Raw genomic sequence first — 24,478 nt, forward strand, 5'->3', positions numbered from 1 at the left:
AAATGAATTGAGCGTAAATATTCAGTCAAAACCCCCCAGAAATGTTCATATTCAGTTCAGACTGAAAGACAATATTTAGAAGGATCTGTGGTTGTTTGTTGTTCAGGATGAAACTAAATTCGCTTCCAAGAGAGTAAAAACCGAGTCACAGCAACAATTTCTGACTCTCGGAGCCTAAAACAGCACAGGGCCCGTTATAAAAGACAAAGACGTAGTAGAAGCAAATACTGAAGTAAAAAATGTAAATGTTGAGCAAAAGTTGTAACAAAAAGTTAACGTCTCATTAATAATTATTGTTCCTTGTTTGTTTATATCTGCTTACAACTAAATTAGGCTTGTAAAACATTTAATAACTTTGTCTGCTTTAATGTTTCATCAATCTTATTCAAACGCTGCAACATGATGCAAACTTCCAAAAACTGATCAGATTCATGCTGGAAAAGCAAAAACATGTCTGGAAAAAGAAGGACTTTCAAAGCTGTAATCCAGGCCTGAATGTATGATTTTATTGCTTCATAAAGATGAAAATTTCTGCAGTAAAATCTGTATTTTGTCAGTAAACTTGAGTAAAGTTTGTGGATAAACTTTCTGTGTGACATGATTGATATTATGTGTTACAGCCGACTGGATTTAGTCATCAAACTCTCCAAGTGCTGCTGTAACATCTCCCAACTCTCCTTCCATCTGAAGCTGATTCATCCATCTAACAGCCAGACTTCCACAGACATGATTTAATGACAATCACACTGCAATGAAAGCTTTTATACTCAATATGCTCTAAATACTCGTTATGCCTGGTTTGTTCACAATAAAGATTTAAAGGAAGGAAACTTGTTATTTTTTATTTCCTATTATGAATTTTATATGTACCTAGTTTTTAGTCCTAAAACATTGATGTAGATGAGGGATTTTTATGTGATGAAAACATGCAGCAGGTCTCAGAATGATGTGCATGGAAATCTGACTGAGACATAAATATATTCAGACATCCAGTTTAGTTACTTGCAGGTTTCCAGCCTGTGGATTTGTTGTGGCTCATGGTGGGCTGGCAGGACTCAGGCGTGTCACCATTCAACAATGAGAAAAATCACATCACCCCCTCACAGGGGTTGACAGGGGGGAGCATGGCTGACCAGAAGGACAAAATGAAGTCCTACTAGAATGAAAGAAAATGCTTTCTGTCAGAAACATGAAGAAATGGTAGTTTGGTGATGTTTGTTTAGCCGTGGTTGTTACTAAACTTTATTTAGTCTCTTTTAAAGGTTAAATAATTAGGTTTTTTTGTAAAAATAATTAAAATTGTTCTTATTTGTTGTGAGGGATAAAAGGAAGCTTCCCTATAAACAATCTGTTTCTCTACATTAACTATGTTTATGTAAATTTCTTTCCTTTCAAAGTAAGAGTTCTGTGATGAAATAACTTCAGTGCACTATGTAGCTCTTTCCTACTTCCTGGTTCCTTAACCAATCATATGTCACTCCCCACGGTTGCCTAACAACGCAGCCTTTTTATGCATTGCAAAGCATAGCAACTTACTCTGTGTGAATCCTCTCAAACCGTCACAAACCGGCAACCTGCGACAAACTCTCCGGTGCAGTTCTGATTTGAAACACTAAGTGTCAATGCTACTTATTTAGCCTTTAAGGAGGACATGTCAGACAAGCTTTTAGAAACCAAACTGCAGTTTTTGGATGGGTTTGGTTTCCATCTAAAAGTCTCCTTATAAAACTGTTTTTTATGGTTTTCTTCTGATTTTTATCTGACTGAGAGAAGTGATAAATATCCCATTTGAATCTGTGTTTAACATCTTCTGACCACTAGAGGACAGAAAGATCCCAAATTAAACTCCAAGCAGTGAGCATCTAGATCATCACAATGTCACATGTCAATGATAGTCAGACAGTTAGAGCAACACTGGCCTCCTAATAGAGATTTTTTTCCAGCTCTTGGACATGAGAGGAGTCTTGGCTCCATGTGTTGGTCACAGCTGGCTTCTTGTGTTTTCTGCTGCAGGTTTCCAGTTCTGCTAGATCCTGCTCAGATGTTAGAGGGTTGACAAAAGACTCATCAAAGGTGCCCTAGTTGTACTCAGCAACACACATTCAGCTCATTTTAAATGGAGCTCTGAGTCACCAGAAAGTCCACATGGATTTATTAGGAGACATTCAGCACCAGAACCAGGTCTGATCTGAGCTGAGACACAGTCCAGTCCAAGTCTAGTTCATTATGATCCAGACTAACCCATTAAGAACATAAAGGCTTTTTCTCAAGCTGCCCTTCATATGAACACATCTTATTTTTACCATAAAGACACAGCAGTGTATAAAGTATTAAATTTATCAAGTGCAGCCTTGTATTTTGTTAAGATGAAATATGTCTGGCAGTGTCTAAGAGGACTTTGTAGTGTCTGTAATTAAAAACATGTGGTTGTTGGGCAAAAGCAAATAAAAATGTCATTTGATGTCATTCAACTCAGTAAAGTAAATAAAATTTTGCAAAGCAAGTCTGTAGGATGCTCCTCAAGGCACTCTTTCAAACATCCAACATCATCGTACAGGGGAATGTTTTTGTTTTCTACAGCACATTTTTACTTCCTGTTTCTTTTATCAATGGAAGTGATTGGTTGAAAACATTTAGAGTATGTGATTAAAAACTAAATGTAGTGGAAATCTATTTCTCTGTTTCTTCATTTCTTAATTCTTTTTCCACTTGTCCTCACATTTCCCAGGACATTTTCATCTTTCTATCTGGGAGTTTCAGGGTGCAGTTTCTTCTGGTGAAGTCCTGAATATTCCACTTTAAATTCACATTTAACTTCAAATTCAAAGTGAGACTGTCGTCATCTCCAACGTGGGAATTTGTCTGCAGTCAGTTTACTTCTAAATAAATGACTAAAAGTAAGAAGGTCAACATAATCACGAGGAATCTTTAGAGTCATTTGTACTTTGTCCTGTTTTTATCTCTGTACAGACAGTAAAAAATCTCTATTTTTATGACTTACTGTAACTTCTTTAAAGTTAAAGGTCCTTCTAGTGGTAAGATATCTGACATACCCTTCATCTAAGTCAAAGTCTTAATAGTGTAAAAGCTGTCAGGTGACATTCACTGCAGAAACATTGAAAGTTGGGTCGCTGCTACTGAGAAGAGAAATGGAGCAGAAAGATCAGTTGGACCGAGAAACCTTCTCTTGTTCAATCTGTCTGGATCTACTGAAGAATCCGGTGACTATTCCCTGTGGACACAGCTACTGTATGAACTGTATTAAAACCCACTGGGATGGAGAGGATCAGAAGGGAATCTACAGCTGCCCTCAATGCAGGAAAACCTTTATACCGAGACCTGTCGTGCTGAGAAGCACCATGTTAGCAGCTTTAGTGGAGCAGCTGAAGAAGACTGGACTCCAAGCTGCTCCTGCTGATCACTGCTATGCTGGACCTGAAGATGTGGCCTGTGATTTCTGCTCTGGAAGAAAACTGAAAGCCATCAAGTCCTGTTTAGTCTGTCTGGCCTCTTACTGTGAGAAACACCTTCAGCCTCATTATGAATCACCTACATTCAAGAAACACAAGCTGGTGGAGCCCTCCAAGAACCTCCAGGAGAACATCTGCTCTCGTCATGATGAGGTGATGAAGATGTTCTGTCGTACTGATCAGAAGTGTATCTGTTATCTCTGCTCTGTGGATGAACATAAAGGCCACGACACAGTCTCAGCTGCAGCAGAAAGGACTGAGAGGCAGAGAGAGCTGGAGGTGAGTCGACAAGAAATCCAGCAGAGAATCCAGGACAGAGAGAAAGATGTGAAGCTGCTTCAACAGGAGGTGGAGGCCATCAATCACTCTGCTGATAAAACAGTGGAGGACAGTGAGAAGATCTTCACTGAGCTGATCCGTCTCATCCAGAAAAGAAGCTCTGATGTGAAGCAGCAGATCAGATCCCAGCAGGAAACTGAAGTGAGTGGAGTCAAAGAGCTTCAGGAGAAGCTGGAGCAGGAGATCACTGAGCTGAAGAGGAAAGACGCTGAGCTGAAGCAGCTCTCACACACAGAGGATCACAACCAGTTTCTACACAACTACCCCTCACTGTCAGCACTCAGTGAGTCTACACACTCATCCAGCATCAATATCCGTCCTCTGAGATACTTTGAGGATGTGACAGCAGCTGTGTCAGAGCTCAGAGATAAACTACAGGACATTCTGACAGACAGATGGACAAACATCTCACTGACAGTCACTGATGTGGATGTTTTACTGTCACAACCAGAACCAAAGAGCAGAGCTGGATTCTTAAAATATTCATGTGAAATCACACTGGATCCAAACACAGCACACACACTGCTGTTACTGTCAGAGGGAAACAGAAAAGTGACAAGAATGGATCAACATCAGTCTTATTCTAGTCATCCAGACAGATTCACTGGATGGTGTCAGGTTCTGAGTAGAGAGAGTCTGACTGGACGTTGTTACTGGGAGGTGGAAATGAGAGGAAATGTTTCTGTAGCAGTCGCATACAAGAATATCAGCAGAGCAGGATATGAAAGTGGATTTGGACGTAATAACAAATCTTGGTGTTTTTATTGTAACAGTTATGAATTTTACTACATCAACGTCAGAACCTCCATCTCAGTTCCTCGGTCCTCCAGAGTAGGAGTGTATCTGGATCACAGAGCAGGTATTCTGTCCTTCTACAGCGTCTCTGAAACCAGGACTCTCCTCCACAGAGTCCAGACCACATTCACTCAGCCGCTCTATGCTGGAGTTGGGTTTGGTCCTGGATCCAGTGCTGAGTTGTGTGAAGTGAAGTAAAGTTATTTTCTCTGCTTGTTGCTGAGACTTCATTGTTGTGATGTCTCTGCTCTGCTGTTCTGTTGTTTATTTGACTTTTTTTTATTTGCTGGTTTTTCCTGTTTGTTTCTTTTTGGAGGAAATCACTGCTAATGATGATTTTTATTTCCATCAACATGAAAATCTGAACTTCTCTGTTCTCTAAATATGTGTTGAATATTTGTATTGATGTATTTGTATGTTGTTGTTTCTCTTCCACTTCATGGAGCCAAACAGAGAAACCAGCAGACCTTCCTTCATCACACATTATTTTACTCTCAACACTTTGGAAATGTAAAAATCATTTTCTACTTGCAATTACTTTTAGTTGTTCTAGAGATCAGATGTTGTTGTTTTTCTAAACCAACAAACAAACAAGGTTTCTAATGATGATGTTCAGAAAGGCTCATTTCCAGGATCAGAATAAATGAGATCATTCATCATGTTTAATGTCAGAACAAAGTAAATTTTTCCAAACAAATAAACTTTGAAAGAATGAACAAAGTATTTTCTTTTGTCTTCATTTCAGTGTTTCTGTAAATCTGATGGAGAAAATATCAAACTAATATGAGAGAATAACTGAGGCAGTTTTCCTGGAACAGCAGAAAGTAATAAATAAAGCATTTTTTCTTCTAGAATTATTTCCTTTATTCTACATCTAACATGAAGAAGTCAGAGTGTTTGGAAACTTAAATCTCACATCTACAAGTTCTACTTCCAGCCTGAAAGCTGATGTGAACACTGTTTGGAAGCTGGAAAGTCTTCTCTCCCATCTTTCCCAGGTTCCCTGAATGCAGCATCAGTGTTGCAGGTTGTGACTCCTGTGAACAAACTGACACAGTGTGATATTACAGATATTTCAATCTCTCTTTACTGATGTTGTTGAAGCTGCCAAAGGCTCAGTGAAGTTTTTCCACGTCTTCCTGCAGGTTCACAACTGGAATGTGAAAACTGATGCACACCACAAGAGGGAGCCTTCATCCTGCTAACAGGGATGAAGAGGAGGGTAAAGCTCCTTAACTCACTTTGTCCACATGTTTTACATTCTGACAGGTTTTCTCTTTATTTACTTAGTTTTTATTTGATTAATTACAACAAACGTCTGCTGTTATCTAGTTGTTGGTGTGTGACATGGTGCCGTAGATCAAACCGCTTTGTGGTGCAGGACTGGAAACCAAAGCTGGGAACTGTGGTGTTTCAGCCTCCAGGTTCTCCAGGACAGTTTCAGTCCCGGGAATGTACATAACAAAGGTTGGTGGACTTCAGAACCAGTCAGAAGCACACAGCCGCTCTGTGCTTTGGTTTAGTGGCTACAACGGAGCCGCTGCAGAGTTCTGGGAGCTGAAGATGATCAGATTTAATGAAAGAGCTGAAACTAACCATCAGATACCTGCTGAGAAGTTTCTAATGCAGAGCTACATAAACAACTTCATCTCCTCACATTACCACGTTCTTTAAAATGTATTATTTTACATGTCTTTTCTTTTCTTTAAACCTACCATTTAGTTATCAATACTTTATCAGTATCCACAGTCATTACAAAACAGTTGAAATGTAATATTTCATTCTTTACAGTAAAATATTCCCCAAATATTCAATAAATGCTAATGATTTACATAATTTATTTCTCTCTCCATTCCACTTTTATTTTTCTTGTCCAGCATTGTAGCAAACAGAATGATGGTCTGGCTGCTGTGTTGTGCTGAACAAATTTGCTTTGCCAAGAGCAGCTTTATGGGTATAGGGCTCCTCTTGATAATCTCATTTCTTATTTCTTTATTCATTAAACATATTGTTTTATCTTATTTATTTGGTATTATGGAATTTATGTAATCTTGCTGGACCTGACCAGAGGGGACAGGACAAAAAAAGGATGCTAATGGTGAGAAGTAAAAAGGAAAGTGGATAAAAGAAAGAGGAGACAAATATACTGTAGATAGAGGCAACGACCTTCAATCCAACCAAACACCAGAAAACCAAACTGCTACACCTGTACAGAAACACAGAGAATTTCCTAAAGCTCTTACAGGTAAACTAAGCTGACAGTTTAGGAGTTCCTAAAAAAATAACCAAGACAACAACAAGATGTATCACAACAACAACAACAGAAAAAAAAAACTAAAGAAAAAAAGCTTGTAAATAAACCCACTGAACAACTCTTCTCTCTCCATTCTCAAACTGTCTAAAGAAAACCTCCATCTAGATCCGAAGCGATTGATCGTCCAGCTGATTAAAACCCTTTTCAAAACAAACATAATCGACCCAAATTTTGCCGATTAAACGCCGTTATATTCTTAATTTATCATAAAAAGGTAAATGTTAAGTTGCGGAGTCGTGCAGAATGATGTCGTTCCGTCGTTTGTCCACTAGATGGAGCTCTGACTCTATTCATCCTCGCTCAGCTTCAAAGCCAGTAAGTAACTGCAGAAAAAACGTACGTGGACAAAATATTTGAGAGTTCAGAACGAGCGTTCATCACTCCATCATCTGCGTGTTGAGACGCATTTAAGGAGGAGCGATTTTAACAGAGAGAAAGGGAAAAGTTAAAATAAACATTACTCTCTGTCTTCAGCAACTGTCATTATGTCCTGTTACTTTTAGTTTTACTTTATCTGAAAATACAACGTGACTCAGGCTGTAACACTGTGTGTTGTAGTGGAGTAACATGAGGACCAGACTGTGATGTTTTAACATCTAAAATTAACCTTTATTTTGGTTAATATGAGGCATTACTTCATGCCAAAGAAAGTAATGGAGTAGAGAAAATGTGATTTAATGTTAAAGGGCATCAGCGGTCTGCATAAATGTTTTACCAGTAACTTCACTCATTATATTGCTTATATAGAGCACACTTATGATCTAAATCTGAAGATAAATCCATCGATACAACTGGTAGCTACATTAATGTATGCTCCATAAAAAGAAAATTCACAATGGAAATGAATAAAAACATTTAATTCACACAAGTCTTTAAATTAATCAGTCGATAAACCAGATTTTTTTTCTGCCATGTTGGTTTCGTAGCATTCAGTGCTTCTTCTGACATGATGTGAATATTACAGGACCAATGATCTCATTTCTCTATGTTTAACTTTGTCTATGAAAACGCACCATCACTGTTAGTCATGGTAGCGAGGACAGGAAGTGAGGTAACAGGAGGAAGTACATTAGTCATGACCTTTGTTACGGCCCCAGACCTGTACACCTGTGAGAGCGATGGAAATCGGCTGTGCCAGCGCCAGGCGAGGATTGGCTAATGCTCCAAGGCCACGTCCCTCCCTCTGATGTCCGGATTGGACGGCTATGCGCCCGGACAAAGCAACGACGACGACCCGGAAGACCTCCTTTGCTATAAAAACTGCGTGGGAACAACCTGTCGGCGCGGCTGTGTGGTTGTTTGACACCAGTGCGCCAGGGTGGCTTTGTTTGTGAATAAGTGAAGAATTTGGTTGGTGAAAACATAGTTAATAGTGGATTTGATTGTGCTGAGCTTTTCAGATTACGTTCTTGGTTTTGGTGAAAAGGCTCTCTCTGTTAATAAGTTTAACCGCTTGTGTTGTGGCGGAGTTTTGATTTGTGTTAACCTGTTAGAGATGGGATTTTTGGCTCTTTGAAGGGAGCCGGATCTTGAGGAGCCGTTCCTTTCAAAGAGCCATTCAAAAGACTGGCTCGTTCTCACAGTATCTTACAAAATTTCACAATATATAAGAATGACAAACAATCAAAATATGTACCTATATGAAATCTACTATACAAGATTAAAAAATTATAGGAAAAATATAGATTAAAAAAGGATAAACCTGAGCAGTCAGTGCAAATTCTAGTAAATGTTTTGGAAAGAACTCACAGTATTTGTTTCCAAAGAATACTCTCTGTCCATAGATGCTTCACATGAATGGAGCTTGTTGGACATCAGACTTCTATGATGTCACAAATGTTATTTATTTTATTTTCATGTTACTAAACTGTATGACTTCTTATTTACTTATTTATTCATTCATTCATTTTTAGCTCGAACGGGGGTGGGGTTGGGCTTGGTGTGTGTGTGTATACGTGTGTGCGTGTGACTGTGTGAAAGATTTTATTGAGTGTTTTTATTCTTATGTTTTTAATCAGGGGCGTCTCCAGCTTTTGAGGACATCCTGGGCTTAGCCCGGGGCGCTTGAGATATATATATATATATATATATATATATATATATATATATATAAAGGAGTACATTTGAATATAAAATTGTTGATCACACACAAGAGATTCAATACTTTTTGACAAAATGACCAAATTTGATATTGGCCTGTAGTTGGTTAAAACTGGCTTCCTTTTCAAAGAGAAACAATAAAAGCTGACTTCCATTCTGATGGAATTTCTTTACTTTCAATCGAAAGAGTAAAAAGTATCCTAAGAGGCTGTGCAACAGAATTAGCAGCCTTTTTTAAATAATAATGCTCTATCAAATCTGGTCCAGGAGGTTTTCTGTGATTTAAATATTTAAGGCGTTTTGCACTTGCTGCACAGTAAAAGGTACAAAATGAAAACATTTGAGGGTTTTTACAGGGAGTCGTTGAGGCAGCTCCTATAGAGTCAAAAAAAGAACCAGATGCCACAAAATGCTTGTAAAGTTATCTTTCTTTAGCTGAGCTAAATAACTATTACCAATGTCCATGACTGATTCGGACATGTCTCCTACTGGCTCCTCCTTTGTCTGTAATTAATCTTTGCTACCCTCTACAAAATAATGAAATCAAAAAACAGAAAACAAGTCAAGCTGATAATATTACAATGTTGTAATATAATACAACTTTTTTAAATCAACATCTTCCAGCACAATGAAAGCATTAACCTTTCCTGGCTATCTAGAGCTGTTATTCAGAAATGGGAAGAGTACTATGAACTACACAGGAGGTACATGAGATAAATACAACTCCAGGTAATGAAAACTTTGAGTAATTCATAATAATAAAAAAATTACATGAAAGAACAAAACATGACTATTGAAGTATTTCCCATGTAATTTTTTTCTAAACAAGGGGTTTGCCCTGATTCGGTCCAGGGTACAAAACTGGGAAAAAAATATTCCAAAAGGGGTAAAGTACTGAAAAAGAACCCCTGCTAGAGCATGAGCAATCATGATTCAAGGTATGATAACATGTTTTGTTAAAATTTGGACTTAAATGTGCAGCCTTCATTTGTGTTTAGATGTTGCAGTTCAGTTGCATTAATTAATAACTAAGAATAACTAATGATAACTAATTCTAACTAAGGATAACTAAGGACAACTAATTCTAACTAAGGATAACTAAGGATAGCAGCTTAGGTAGCACTAGCATACCTAAACAAAAATGCTGTATAAGTCAGAATAATTGTTGGCTATTGTAAACACTTACATTTCCAAACCCTGATTATAAGACAACCCCCAATTTCCATAACTAATCTTCAGAAAATGACTATCAGTGTTTCCCCTAACATTATCAAACTGAACTATTTTGATCTGATTTCTATGTAATAGCAAGTCACAGCAGAAGTCCTTTTTCATTTGCTCAATAAACGGTTTATACTGAGTTATTTTATTAAAAACTAAACAGTGTGGTGTTATTTAGCTGATATGCACCTAGACTGTATAGGATATACATGACATATGTCAGAGCTGATCCATCTGTCGCGCACTCGGAGTTCCCCCCAGATGCGCGCACACACTGACACCTGCGCGCATGTAACATAATATAATGTCTTGTGTAGCGACCCCCGACGGCGATCTGCTTGTGTCAAACAAAAGATACACATATTTGGGACAATACTGTATATCTTACCCTTTACTTTTCTTCTAAAAAAAGCTATGGGGTTGTAGCTGCTTTATTTTAGACTTTCTGTCCGTTTTGCTAGCTCTATGCTGGTTTGCTAGCTCTATGCTGGTTTGCCGCGCTCTGACGGCTGCTCTCTCCTCTGCACATGCGCACACAGAGCCCCCTGGTCATCGGCTGTGGGTTTGTGGCGCTATAGAAGCAACGTACTGTCATCTGACACCCAGTAAGAGACTTCCGGCTGAAATGTCCGCCTGAGAAGATGCATGCAGAGACGCTCCGCACCAACTTCTGCTGAAAACTGTGCTTAAGTATCTGTAACATAAGTCAATCTTATTTTTTTGCAAGTTTATGTGATTTTAACACTTTGGTGAACTTTCCTTCGCTTGAAATGGGGAAAAAAAGAGAGCATACTTCCCACTCTACCGAGCTAGCTAAAACTAGTCCGACATGTGCGTTAGCTTCTGGAAGCCATGATTACTCTTTGAATACTGGGGCCGTCGAGGAGTTCGTCAGTATCGAGGAGGATTTCCCCCCTCTGCAGACAACACCAATTAATTCGCCTGTGGCAAAGAAAAAACCACAAGATCCAACTAATCCTCCATTGTTGAGTGATATCCACTCGCAGTTAGCTAGTTTAACAAAGCTCATCAACAACAGATCTGATGTGATTGAGTGCAAAATCATGGATCTGAATGAGAAAGTCGACCGTGCTTTTGCTGACTTGAAGGAAATCTCTGCAAAAATGACCAAACTTGAGGAACGAGTTGACAATGTAGAGGCACCCATTAAAACGTTACAAAGGCGAATGGATGAGTTGGAGTCCTACACAAGAAGATGGAATCTAAAGTTGGCAGGAGTCCCTGAGTCTGTCCATGAAAATATCCATAATGAAGTAATCAAAATCTGCCAGGAAGTTGCTCCAGATATCAAAGGAAAACTTGCTGATGTGGTTGACTCGGTTCATCGTCTGGGGAGAAAGCAACAGGATCCGAGAGATGACAGGAGACCCAGGGAAATCATTCTTCAGTTTTCCTCGCGCATGTGTAGGGACGCTGTCTGGAAGGCAGCAAAAAAGTCTCCCTTTTTGACCAACAATGGATTACGATTCAAGGAGGACTTTTCCAAAGGGGACAGAGACAGGAGACAGAAGCTGTGGCCTGAGGTGCAGAAGGCACGCGCTGCAGGGAAAATTGCGTTTTTTTGCTGGTGCAAGAGCTTTCATCGCAGGAGAAGGTGAAATAAAACTTTTGGACTAATTTTCCTATGGTAGTATGGATGCTCACTTAAGTGTTCTACTGATTTGTTCTTGACTTCAAACTTATTTTTTCACAGTTCACTAATAGTTTGGGATACTTTTAGCACTATTTATACTGGTTTAGGTGCTGCGTTTCACATCCGACCTATTCTCTTTAAAGTTCTAAAGGGTCAAGTAGTTGTTTAATAAGGTTATTCCTTATCTTTGTTCATTCGCACATTCCTTTTTTCTTACTTGTTCAATTATGTCTTTTTCTTTCTTTTCCTTAAATACCAGGGGGTTAAGAAATACTCTAAAACGCAAAGCTTTATTTTTATTTGCAAGACAGTTTAGAAATGATTTTGTCCTTTTTCAAGAATCACATTCTCTCGCTAAAGATTACAACTTTTGGAGATCACAGTGGGGCAACGACATATGGCTGTCACTGAACACTCTGCAGGGGTCGCTTGCTTGAAAAACAGTTTTAGGGGAGAAGTGCTGCTTTCTGATTGTGAAAAAAATGGCCACTTTGTTTGTTTAGTTTTAAAGATGTATAACAAGATTCTTATTGTTAATTTCTACGGCTACAATTTAAGATCGGAAAATGATTTGTTATTAGATTTGTTAGATGAGAAAATTCACTTCTACCTATCCAAGTTCCCAGATGCATATTTAGTAATAGGGGGCGATTTCAATGTTGTTTTGGATGAAGTTATGGACAGATGGCCACCCGGAAGACCCTCTCATTCAAACTCAAACCTTAAAAATTTTGTGAACAAATATGATTTAACTGATATCTGGAGAGAGAAGTTTCCAGTTGATAGAGTGTATACCTGGAGTAATAAAGATTTTTCTAGATGCTCGCGTTTAGATTATTGGCTTGTTCCTCGTTCACTCGATAAAAGCAGTGTCACCATTCAGATTTTACCAACGCCTTTAACCGATCATAAGGCGATAGTACTCAATATTAACTTATTACCAGGTGAAACACTTTCCAAAGGTTTCTCATTTTGGAAAATGAATAGCTCCCTTCTGAGCCATAACGACGTAAAAGAAAATTTAACACAACTCATTTCTTTTTATTGGGAAAAAGCAAAAAAAGAAAATTCTTTTGGATCTAATTAGGAATTCTTAAAATATGAGATAGGTAAATATTTAAGGAATTATGGTAGTTTATTGGCTAAATCTAGGTCACTTGATCAAGAAAAGGTTGTTAGGTAAATTGCGAGTCTTTCTAATAAAAATACAGTAGACTTAAATGATGTAGAGAAACTGAAGCTCTCGGAACTGCAGGAAAAGCTGGATGAACTTTATAAATACAAAGCAGAAGGGGCATTTATAAGGTCAATCACAGCTGAATTTTATAAATTATTCTCTAATAATCTTACCCCTTTTCTTTTAGAAGTTTTTTCTGAAAGCCTCAGTAACGCCACACTCCCTGTTACCATGACTCAGGGTGTCATCAGTTTGATCCCTAAACCAAACAAAGAAATTACTAACATTGATAATTGGAGACCAATAACCTTGCTTAATAATGACTATAAGTTGTTTGCTACTATCTTTGCTCAGAGATTTAAATTGATATTGGATGGTATTATAGATGAAAATCAATCCGGGTTCATGATTAATAGACACATCTTCAATAACATAAGACTAGTTCTTGATCTGGTTGATTGTTCTGACCTTATTGATGAAGATAGTTTCATACTCTTCCTAGACTTCTATAAGGCTTTTGATTCTGTTGAGCATCCCTTTATTTTTTTTTGTCTAGAAAAACTAGGATTTGGGAGGTTTTTCTGTTCCGCCATGTCAACCCTTTATGCTAATGGTAATAGTTGTATTAAATTAAGTACCGGTACAACTCCTAGGTTCCAGTTAGAGAGAGGTATTCGGCAAGGTTGCCCTGTCTCTGTGTACCTTTTTCTTATTGTGGGACAGGTCTTTTGCCATTACCTGAAATCAAGCAATATTGAAGGAATTTCTGTTGCGGATAGGGTTTTACTATTGAGCCAATTGGCGGACGACACTTGTTTATTCCTGAAAGATGCTACCCAGGTACAGCGGGCTGTTGATACCATCTCTGCCTTTTCCAAAGCTTCTGGCCTTTGTTTAAACCTTAATAAGTGTGTTCTTTTTCCCTTAAAGACGTGTGCCGTAACCTCTATTAGCAATATTTTGGTCAAGGACCAGTTGAATTATTTAGGTGTCACTATTGCTAAACTCCAAAAGGACAGAGTTAATCTTAACTTTGCACCTCTGATTAAGAAAACTGAGAACAAATTCAATCTCTGGTTACAAAGGGACCTGTCTTTAAAAGGACGTGTTCTTTTGTCCAAAGCTGAAGGTCTTTCTAGACTTATTTATGCTGCATCATCACTGTCCCTGGACAATAGAACCTCCAAAAAAATTGATCAGTTATTGTACAATTTTGTATGGAAAAACCGTCTGCACTACATTAGAAAATCAGTTGTCGCCAATTCCTGTGAAAACGGTGGCCTTAATTTTTTGGAGTTCTCTACCTTAAACTATGTCTTTAAAGTCAAGTGGTTAAAACAGTTTTTAATGAATGACTCTTCCATGTGGAATTTCATTCCTAAATTTGTTTTTGATAAAATTGGAGGTTTGCCCTTTATTCTAATGTGCAATTATAAAATTAGCAAACTCCCTGTTAAACTGTCCAATTTTCATATGCAAGCCTTACAAGCCTGGAAACTAATTTACAAGCACAACTTTTCACCGCATAGATACTACATTTGGAACAATGGGGACATTTTACTTAAAAATAAAAGTATTTTTTTAAAACAGTGGTTTGATAAAGGTATTTTTTCTGTTATGCAGTTGATGTCTTCTAGCGGCCAACTTATGAGTTTTGCTGATTTTATTTCTCGTTTCAATATTCAAATCTCTGATAAAGAATATGCCATGGTCATCAAAGCTATCCCGACAGGGTCAATCTTGCTCCTGAGAAATGTACCACTTCAAGCCGATCCTGTCTTGATTCATCCCTCCGAGACCTTATGTGGGAAAATTTGTTTTTCCTCAGGCCTTAAGAACTGTAACAAGGCTATCCGTAGCTTATTTTTGACTGATACTGTCACCAAACCTAATATTGTTACGTACTGGAATAGTGTTGCCAAAGATATTCCGTGGGCCCAAGTTTGGATATTGACTAACAATTATATTCTAAATAATAAGATCAAGGAGGTCTCGTTTAAAATTCTACACAAAGTTTATCCTGTTAAACACTTCCTCAAGAAATTCATTAACAATGCTGATATCAACTGCTCCTTTTGTCATACTCACCCTGAATCTGTTCCCCATTTATTTTGGTATTGTGAATACAGTAAAAAATTTTGGTTTGATGTTTCCAAGTTTATTAATGACAACTTGCTTACTGACTTTTCTGTGTCCTTTGAACACGTGATTTTTGGTTTCTTTAAGCATGATAGAAATTTTGTTAAAAAAGCCTATGTGATTAATCTACTGATTATTATGACCAAATTCTTTCTACATAAGTGTAAGTTCTCACAGCATAAACCTCTTTTCTTATTGTTTCACAGAATGTTCATGTCTTATGTTAAATCTTTGAAAGCAATTAACAACAGTAAGGCAAGAAAGACAATCGCTACTTGTACTGCATTTAACTTATGTACGCCCTGAGCTGTGATCTGTAATTTGTAGTCTTTTCTGTATCTTTGTTTTTGGTACTGGTTACCCCTGTTTATGTTCTTCACTACGGAGCCCCCCAGGTAACATGGACATTTTTTTTTATTTTGCGTGCCCACGCAATACTTTTGCGTTCCCTCGCAATACTTTTGCGTGCCCACGCAATACTTTTGCGTGCTCTCGCAATACTTTTATATTAAGCAGGATGTACAACACACTCGTTAGTTGCGTCACCGTGGACACAATGGAGTTTCCTCACCCTCTGGAGAAGTTTATTAAGTTTTATTTTGAGATCGGTCTGCAGTATAAAGATATTGTAACTGTGCTTGCCCAAAAACATGGGTTACATATAAGCTTGACGCATTTGAAAAGACTTCTGAATTTAAGTGGATGTCATCGAAAGGACTACTCAGAACTTGCAGTACTGGTCGAGTTCATCCGAAGGGAGCTGCAGCATTCAGGACAGCTTCACGGGTACCGATGGATGTACGCTAAATGCAGGCAGCATGGACTTTGTGTGAGGAAAGAAGATGTGCGCCTGGTGCTGAAAGAGCTTGATCCCTCAGGAGTTTCAAGAAGGCAAGCAAGGCGTCTCAGGCGAAGGAACTACTTTAGTAAAGGCCCAAACTTTATCTGGCACGTTGACTCCTACGATAAACTTAAGCCATACGGACTTTGTATAAATGGGAGTATCGATGGATTTTCAAGGAAAATCATCTGGCTGAACGTATATACGACGAGCAGTGATCCAAAGGTGATCGGAGGATATTACATGGAAGCAGTGCAACGCCTAGGAGGCTGCCCCAGAGTCGTCCGGACTGATCACGGGACAGAAAACGGCCACGTCAGAGACTTCCAGCGTCTCCTCTGCACTCCTGATGGTGCTCCTGAGAGCTTCCTGGAAGGGGCAAGCACCGCTAATCAAAGAATTGAATATTGGTGGCGGTTTCTTCGCAGCGAGTGCTTGGAGTTCTGGATCTCCCTGTTTGCTGATCTCAGAGACAATGGATATTTTGACGGTGGTTTTCTGGACAAAAGCATACTTCAGTTTTGCTGTATGGGACTTATACAAGTAAGTCGATGGAATGTAATGGACTATAGTATGCGTCTGGCACTGCTTATTTTACAGATTTAGAAAGAATATTAGAGAATGCTGTATGCTAGAAAAGTTTCGAAAAAGTGATTTATTAATTTATAGGGGATTAGGAGCAGCCTTGTCCCTATAGGTCGTGTGTGTGTGTGTGTGTGTGTGTGTGTGTGTGTGTGTGTCGGTTGGGGGGGTAAGAGGACAGGAAGAGTGAAGTGAGATAAAATAATTAACCATCATATCATGAATCTCAACTCATTAAAAGTTAACATTTGTATACTCTTCACTCCTGTTTGTCTCACAGGATGAGCTGGACGACACTGCACAAGTCTGGAACGCACACCAAATCAGGCCATCGAAAAACATAAACGTTCCCAGCGGCCGTCCAAATGTGATGTACGCTCTTCCGGAACTCTACAGGACGAGAGATTTTCTTTCACCTACTGAAAATGAACATGTGCAACTATGCAAAAATGAATGTGTCTTTCGGCTGACCATACCATGTGATCCTGATGTATATGAGCTGTGCAATTTGTTCATGTCTGAGTTCCGCCGGATGGCACCAACAGATCCATATCAGGCTATTGACTTGTACATGTGTCTCAGAGAAGCCATCAGTGCAGTTCTCTGAATAGTTGGAGGTATTCCGAGGAGGGAAAAACGTGAGACTCAAAGACTTTACCTTGTGTACCTTCTGTGTTTTTAAATAATAATAATAATAATAAATATATATACATATATATATATGTATATATATATATATATATATATGTATATATATATGTATGTATATATATATATATATATATATATATATATATATATATATATATATATATATATATATAATTAATTTATTTATAGTGCCAGTGTGCTGTAACATGGAATATGTACAGAAATCAAATAAATAAATCATTAAAAAAATCATCAAAGAGCATTAAAAAGGTCATAAACCTAGGTACCTGGGATTAAATGTTTTGCTCGTGATTTACAGTCGATATGGCCCAGGGGAAGCAGCTGTTTGTTAATCTGGTGGTGTGTGATCTGATTGTCCTGTAGCAGCGTCCTGAGGGCTGCAGGTAAAACAGGTTGGGTGGGTAGGGTTCCTCAGGATTGCCTAGATGCAGTGGTTCTCTGAGGTTTTGGAGCAATGTACCCCTTGTGTAGTACTTTTCCAGCCAAGTACCCCCTAGCAAGTGCGGAGCTTCCTGGTTGGAAACACAAGTAAACAGGACTTGGCAATTAGCGCACAATTTGTTAAAATTTGTACCTAATGAAACCCTTTCACGTTTCAGGACAAACATGTTATCAATGATTCATAAATAATGCGAGGGAACGCAAAAGTATTGCGAGGGAACGCAAAAGTATTGCGTGGGCACGCAAAAGTATTGCGAGAGCACGCAAAAGTATTGCGTGGGCACGCAAAAGTATTGCGAGGGAATGCAAAAGTATTGCGAGGGCACGCAAAATAAAAAAAAATGTCCATGTTACCTGGGGGGCTCCGTACTTCTCCCTTTTTTTTTTTTTTTTTTTTTTTTTCTTTATTTTATTTTTATCCTTTTAGCTCTCGTTGAATACTGTCTTATCTCTCCACACCATTACGCCTTTGTAATCCTCGTCCTTGCTGTTCAATTCTTGTATTGTACAAGATCTGTATTTTTTCTTGGATCCAATAAATGGAGGAAACAAAAAAAAAAAAAAAAAAAAAAAAAAAAAAAAATCTGACACCCAGTAACGTAATTTGACGTTAGTGACAGGGCTAATCAGATCCTCCAACCCACAATCCAGCCCTGCTCAGCCCAGCGTTGCTCTGAATGTGAGCATGAGTGAGTGTACGTGTGTGTAACCTGCGGCTGTTGAGAAATAACGGAGCGGAGCGGCTGGAGGAGCGGGCGGCAGTTAAGTTTAACTGCATCGGCCTTTGCTGCCGGGGCTAGACTCAAAAGACTCGGGGCTAAAGCCCCGGAAAAATCGGCTGACGACGCCACTGTTTTTAATCATGTAAAGAACTTTGTGTTGCATATGGCATGAAAAGTGCTTTATAAATAAAGTTTTATTTGATTTCATTTGATGAAGGCAGTGTAAAAAAATTGTATATAAAAAGAATGGCTCACAAATGAACGGCTCACAGTTGCGAATAGGTTCCCATCGTTCATTTAAAAGAGCCGTTCAAAAGAATCGATTCGTTCATGAACGTCACATCTCTATAACCTGTTTAGAAATTGACGTTCTCATTACGAGACGCATTTTTGAGTTATTTAGGTTGGTTCCTTTTGTTTGTTATCTTAGTTGTAGATATTCTCCACCTTTATCGGGAGGACTTTTGTTTCTGATTTTTACACCTGGAAAAAGGACACCTTTTGTTTACTAGTGTGTGTGTATGTGTATATATATATATATATATATATATATATAGCTGGGTTTGTCTTTAATAGGAATCTTTTCTGTTGTCTTTAAAGATCTCGAGGAATTTTTGTAAATATTACTGTTATTGTTTATTTATTTTGTGCCGGAATAAAATTGTTATTCCTTTTTCAAATCTCCGGACTCCAGACATTTGTTACCTTTACCTTGTCCCTAGCCAGGGGGAAACGTAACAATCTTCAACATAAGGAATATTTACACTGTACAAAAACACGGCTGAAAACCTCTTACAGGCTACCAGTGTGATGCACAGTGTTAACAGCAACTTGTAGGCCAGTCCAGTCATATGGTCGGCATCAGTTAGCAGATTGTACTGAGAGGATGAGATGAACACAAATGACAGTTTTTACAGGAGCAACACATTTTACTCTCTAGATCAACATCCTGTTGTTCCATGGAAGGATTCTCCTGGCTTCCTTGTGGCATTCCACTAGCTGTCCTGACAGTGTAACCCTCCAGAGGGGACATCTTTAGTCTGTCCCACTGACATGCAAGCCTGTAGAGTTCATTACATAACGTGTCAACTCATGAGCAAAAGTTTCAAGGGTCTAGACAGAAAATCTAAGGATAATTTGGATTTGCAGAAAACCTACTGATACTGTCACTGTGTCCACAATGACATTATGAACGTTGACCTTGAAGTCGGTATCAGCTGATGCCAGTTGCTCATCTTCTGCAAGCTCTCCTGCCATTCTTTTCTTTTTTCTAAACCTTCTCTGAGGAAGGGCAGCCTTAGCCCACTTCACAAACTCATCAGCTGCACATTTAACTACTTCAAAGGCCCCAGCACACTCCCTGAGACCCTCTTCTCCCCCCTCAACCAGATGTTGAGCTGTGATGACATCCATTCTTTTTGTAAGGAGTTTGAACACGGGACGTCTGTTCAAAATGAACTGTCTCATACCTCAAAAGGTCTATGAATCCCTTTGCCTCGGCCCTCACTGGTGGCTGTTGTGTTCTGTCGTCCACAGTGGTGTGTAAACTCATAAGCACTTCAAGGAACAAGGCTCCCTGAGGATTCCCAAAGAACCCAAACACTTTACTTAGTGCCTGATCCTTAGCCCACCATCTGATTGGCCATATTGGGTACAGTCTGTAACCACAGGAGTCTGTAACCACAGGAGCAAATGCAAACAACACAGAGATTTTTTTGAAAGTGGTTATTGGAACTAAAGCTTCCTTGTTCACACTGCTACAACTCACCTGTTCCTTCCATACTGACAGGAGCAATCCCCTCATCACTACTGGCTCCTGGCTCTGCTTCTGACACTAAATCACATTTTAAAAATCCTCTTATTTCTCAGCACAAATCTCCCCTTTTACAAAGCCTTCTGATCAGTTCAGGTCAGTTTCATTAATGTAGTGCTGAATCATCGAGCATCTCAGGGTACTTGTCATACAGAACAGGTCTACACCATACTCTTCATTATATTCATTCTAATAATATTCACTTAATGAGTAACCATTACTACTAATCATTAATACTAATCATTGCACTGGACTATATTATTTGCTGGCTATTCTCACTCTTACTGTGTATAGCTAAATATCTCCTTGTATAAGTCTTGTAAATATTGAAATTTTTATACTGTTTTCTATTTATTTTTGCTACCTTAAGAAGCACAACTGCTAAATGACTGTACCGCTGCAACACCTAAATTTCCCAGCTTGGGATGAATAAAGTACTTCTATCGATCTATCTATCTAATCCTACCTGCCCACTCTGGACTTGTGGGCTCATGGCTGGTGCTGATCTTTCTTCTGACTCTGAGGGGCTTCAAGACAGTTTCCCAGTTACTTTGCATCATACTAGTATTTAAATTATATAATGTTATGTTATATGCCACAATGACACACAATCCATCGAGTTGATAATTAACTTGAATGGTAATTGGCAGGCAAAATTCGACATCTTGCCTTTCCCGTTTCATCGTCCTTATTGGGCAGTTCAAACCGCGAGTTCGTTCTAGTGAAAAAGTTTTATCTGCTTTAGCAGCATAAAAGATCAACTCAGTGTCATGACTGAGAACCTGCCCAAAACAAATCGTGATGTCAGAAATGGAACGTTCGGGTGATCCAATCATTTAGAACAATTGTTCCTGGAAAAACAATCACTGTTTTGGAACACGTTACCATGGTGACATCTGATGGAGAAAAAAAACAAAACAAAAAAAAAAACAAAAAAAAACAAAAAAAACAAAACACACCATGCTACAAAATACGTGCAACCACAAACCAAATCATCGTCTAAGTGAGCTCCCAGTATCCAGACGGCACCAGTAAAAGGAAGACACACCAGTCGCAGCACTAGAAAACAGGAGAAGACAGTGTTAAAAACTAACACAACTCAAATAACCTTATGCTAATATAAAAAGGTAAAAGCAAAACATATGAATCCAACTAAAATAAACAGCAACCAGTGCTGTCCCTAAAAACAAAGCACATAAAAAAGTAAGATTCTTATCATTACAACTTATGGCAGACCCACAATTAAAATCATAAAAACAATGCAAAGAACACAAAAAAGGGTCCATCTCACCAGCGGGCCAGAGAATCTAAGCTCATAGGAGAGAGATTGTATTTATGTCTAAGTTACACATGAACTTCTTCACCTTCTACAGTCTCTCACCTTTAACACTTTACAGTAACTGTTGTTCCTTTTTCACAACAGCTGGATTATTTGTGATTATGAATAAAATCTGACGATATTATCAGTGATTAATGTCACAAAAACTGAAGTTTCCATATGAAACTCTTTATGTTGGGATTTCTTTTTCCTGAGTTGAAGTATTTGTTAAAATTCTCCGTCATTCTGATCATAGTTTTGTAATATTTTCTGACTCCATAAGTCATGTTGTAGAGCTTTAATCATGTTTTAAATCTACCGTTCTGTCCACAAAGGAGTGTCCCTCAAACTGTCTTGAAATGAGTGGTTGACTCTTCTGAGGTCCTTTGATGGTGGACTGAATGATGGACTCATGAAGTTTTAGATCACACAGCAGATTAAAGAAAATTCCATTTAGTGATGAACATGTTTTATTCCAAACCAGGTTTTTCCTTCAACCTGAGCCACTTGTTTTTGTGTCTAAACCTGAATAAACTGGAAGAACGTCTGTGTCACATCCTAAAACTGATTTCATTATCAGCAGCAACAGCAAAGTGTCTCCATTATTTCCTAATAAAACACAGGTAAAGTCTATTTTTAATGAATTTAAACATGAAGTTTATGTTGAAAGTTGAGCAAAGCAGCTGTTGAGCCTCAGCAGATAACAGAGGGTCAGTATCGTCTCTGTGGAGAGTCTCTAAAGGAGAATTGTAAACAACAGTAGAAGAGGCTGGAAACAGAAGTAGATCTGTTCAAAGTCTGCACTGATACTGCAGATGAGGCGCTTCATGTTACATGTTAGTTCCTGTAGCCACTCCTAGCAGATGTTTCTATGTTCCCGCCCCTCCACAGATCTCTCTTCATCAGGATGGGTGTGAGCAACATGGTGGAACATGCAGCTGCTGGTAAGACTCATTTCCTGCTTCATGTGAGATCTGTTGTCCTTCAGAGCGCACACACCCTTTCTGTTCAGAGAAAGTGAAACTGTTTGACAGTTACTGTGAAGAGGAAAATGGCGCAGCAGGAAAATCAGCTGGACCGAGTAAAGTTCTGCTGTTCCATCTGTCTGGATCTACTGAAGGATCCGGTGACGATTCCCTGTGGACACAGCTACTGCATGAACTGTATTAAAAGCTTCTGGGATGGAGAGGATCAGAAGGGAATCTACAGCTGCCCTCAATGTAGGCAGACCTTCACACCAAGACCTGTCCTGGTGAAAAACACCATGTTAGCTGATTTATCAGAAGAGCTGCAGAAGACTGGAATCCAAGCTGCTCCTGCTGATCACTGCTATGCTGGACCTGAAGATGTGGCCTGTGATTTCTGCTCTGGAAGAAAACTGAAAGCCATCAAGTCCTGTTTAGTCTGTCTGGCCTCTTACTGTGAGAAACACCTTCAGCCTCATTATGATGTGGCTCCATTAAAGAAACACAAGCTGGTGAAGCCCTCCAAGAACCTCCAGGAGATTATCTGCTCTCGTCATGATGAGGTGATGAAGATGTTCTGCCGTACTGATCAGAAGTGTATCTGTTATCTCTGCTCTGTGGATGAACATAAAGGCCACGACACAGTCTCAGCTGCAGCAGAAAGGACTGAGAGGCAGAGAGAGCTGGAGGTGAGTCGACAAGAAATCCAGCAGAGAATCCAGGACAGAGAGAAAGATGTGAAGCTGCTTCAACAAGAGGTGGAGGCCATCAATCACTCTGCTGATAAAACAGTGGAGGACAGTGAGAAGATCTTCATTGAGCTGATCCGTCTCATCCAGAAAAGAAGCTCTGATGTGAAGCAGCAGATCAGATCCCAGCAGGAAACTGAAGTGAGTGGAGTCAAAGAGCTTCAGGAGAAGCTGGAGCAGGAGATCACTGAGCTGAAGTGGAAAGACGCTGAGCTGAAGCAGCTCTCACACACAGAGGATCACATCCAGTTTCTACACAACTACCCCTCACTGTCAGCACTCAGTGAGTCTACACACTCATCCAGCATCAATATCCGTCCTCTGAGATACTTTGAGGATGTGACAGCAGCTGTGTCAGAGCTCAGAGATAAACTACAGGACATTCTGACAGACAGATGGACAAACATCTCACTGACAGTCACTGATGTGGATGTTTTACTGTCACAACCAGAACCAAAGAGGAGAGCTGAATTCTTACAATATTCATGTAAAATCACACTGGATCCAAACACAGCATACACACGTCTGTTACTGTCAGAGGGAAACAGAAAGGTGACATGTATGAATCAACATCAGTCTTATTCTAGTCATCCAGACAGATTCACTGGATGGTGTCAGGTTCTGAGTAGAGAGAGTCTGACTGGACGTTGTTACTGGGAGGTGGAAATGAGAGGAATCGTTTATGTAGCAGTCGCATACAAGAATATCAGCAGAGCAGGAAATGAAAGTAGATTTGGATGTAATGACAAATCTTGGTCATTATATTGTTTCCAAAACAGTTATCAATTTTACTACAACAGCATCAGAACCTCCATCTCTGGTCCTCGGTCCTCCAGAGTAGGAGTGTATCTGGATCACAGAGCAGGTATTCTGTCCTTCTACAGTGTCTCTGAAACCAGGACTCTCCTCCACAGAGTCCAGACCACATTCACTCAGCCGCTCTATGCTGGATTTTGTATAGATTTTGGATCCAGTGCTGAGTTGTGTGAAGTGAAGTAAAGTTATTTTCTCTGCTTGTTGCTGAGACTTCATTGTTGTGATGTCTCTGCTCTGCTGTTCTGTTGTTTATTTGACTTTTTTTTATTTGCTGGTTTTTCCTGTTTGTTTCTTTTTGGAGGAAATCACTGCTAATGATGATTTTTATTTCCATCAACATGAAAATCTGA

The 24,478-nt window shown here is 39.1% G+C and overlaps 3 protein-coding genes across 3 annotated transcripts; all 3 read left to right on the forward strand.

Annotated features, from left to right (window-relative positions):
- Positions 1 to 3,149: 3,149 nt before the first annotated feature.
- Positions 3,150 to 4,969, forward strand: LOC121644047 (tripartite motif-containing protein 16-like). Its single transcript, XM_041991744.1, has one exon. It carries the CDS (start codon positions 3,150 to 3,152, stop codon positions 4,800 to 4,802), a length of 1,653 nt encoding a protein of 550 aa, XP_041847678.1. The 3' UTR covers positions 4,803 to 4,969.
- A 10,624-nt stretch (positions 4,970 to 15,593) lies between these two features.
- LOC121644053 lies at positions 15,594 to 17,280 on the forward strand. Its single transcript, XM_041991750.1, has 2 exons — positions 15,594 to 16,593; positions 16,913 to 17,280. Exons 1-2 carry the CDS (start codon positions 15,610 to 15,612, stop codon positions 17,237 to 17,239), a joined length of 1,311 nt encoding a protein of 436 aa, XP_041847684.1. The 5' UTR covers positions 15,594 to 15,609; the 3' UTR covers positions 17,240 to 17,280.
- A 4,957-nt stretch (positions 17,281 to 22,237) lies between these two features.
- On the forward strand, positions 22,238 to 24,478 carry LOC121644024 (tripartite motif-containing protein 16-like). The gene has a single exon (XM_041991719.1). It carries the CDS (start codon positions 22,650 to 22,652, stop codon positions 24,309 to 24,311), a length of 1,662 nt encoding a protein of 553 aa, XP_041847653.1. The 5' UTR covers positions 22,238 to 22,649; the 3' UTR covers positions 24,312 to 24,478.

The sequence above is a fragment of the Melanotaenia boesemani genome, chromosome 8 (assembly GCF_017639745.1).
Source record: "Melanotaenia boesemani isolate fMelBoe1 chromosome 8, fMelBoe1.pri, whole genome shotgun sequence".
In the NCBI taxonomy this organism is placed as follows: Eukaryota; Metazoa; Chordata; class Actinopteri; order Atheriniformes; family Melanotaeniidae; genus Melanotaenia; species Melanotaenia boesemani.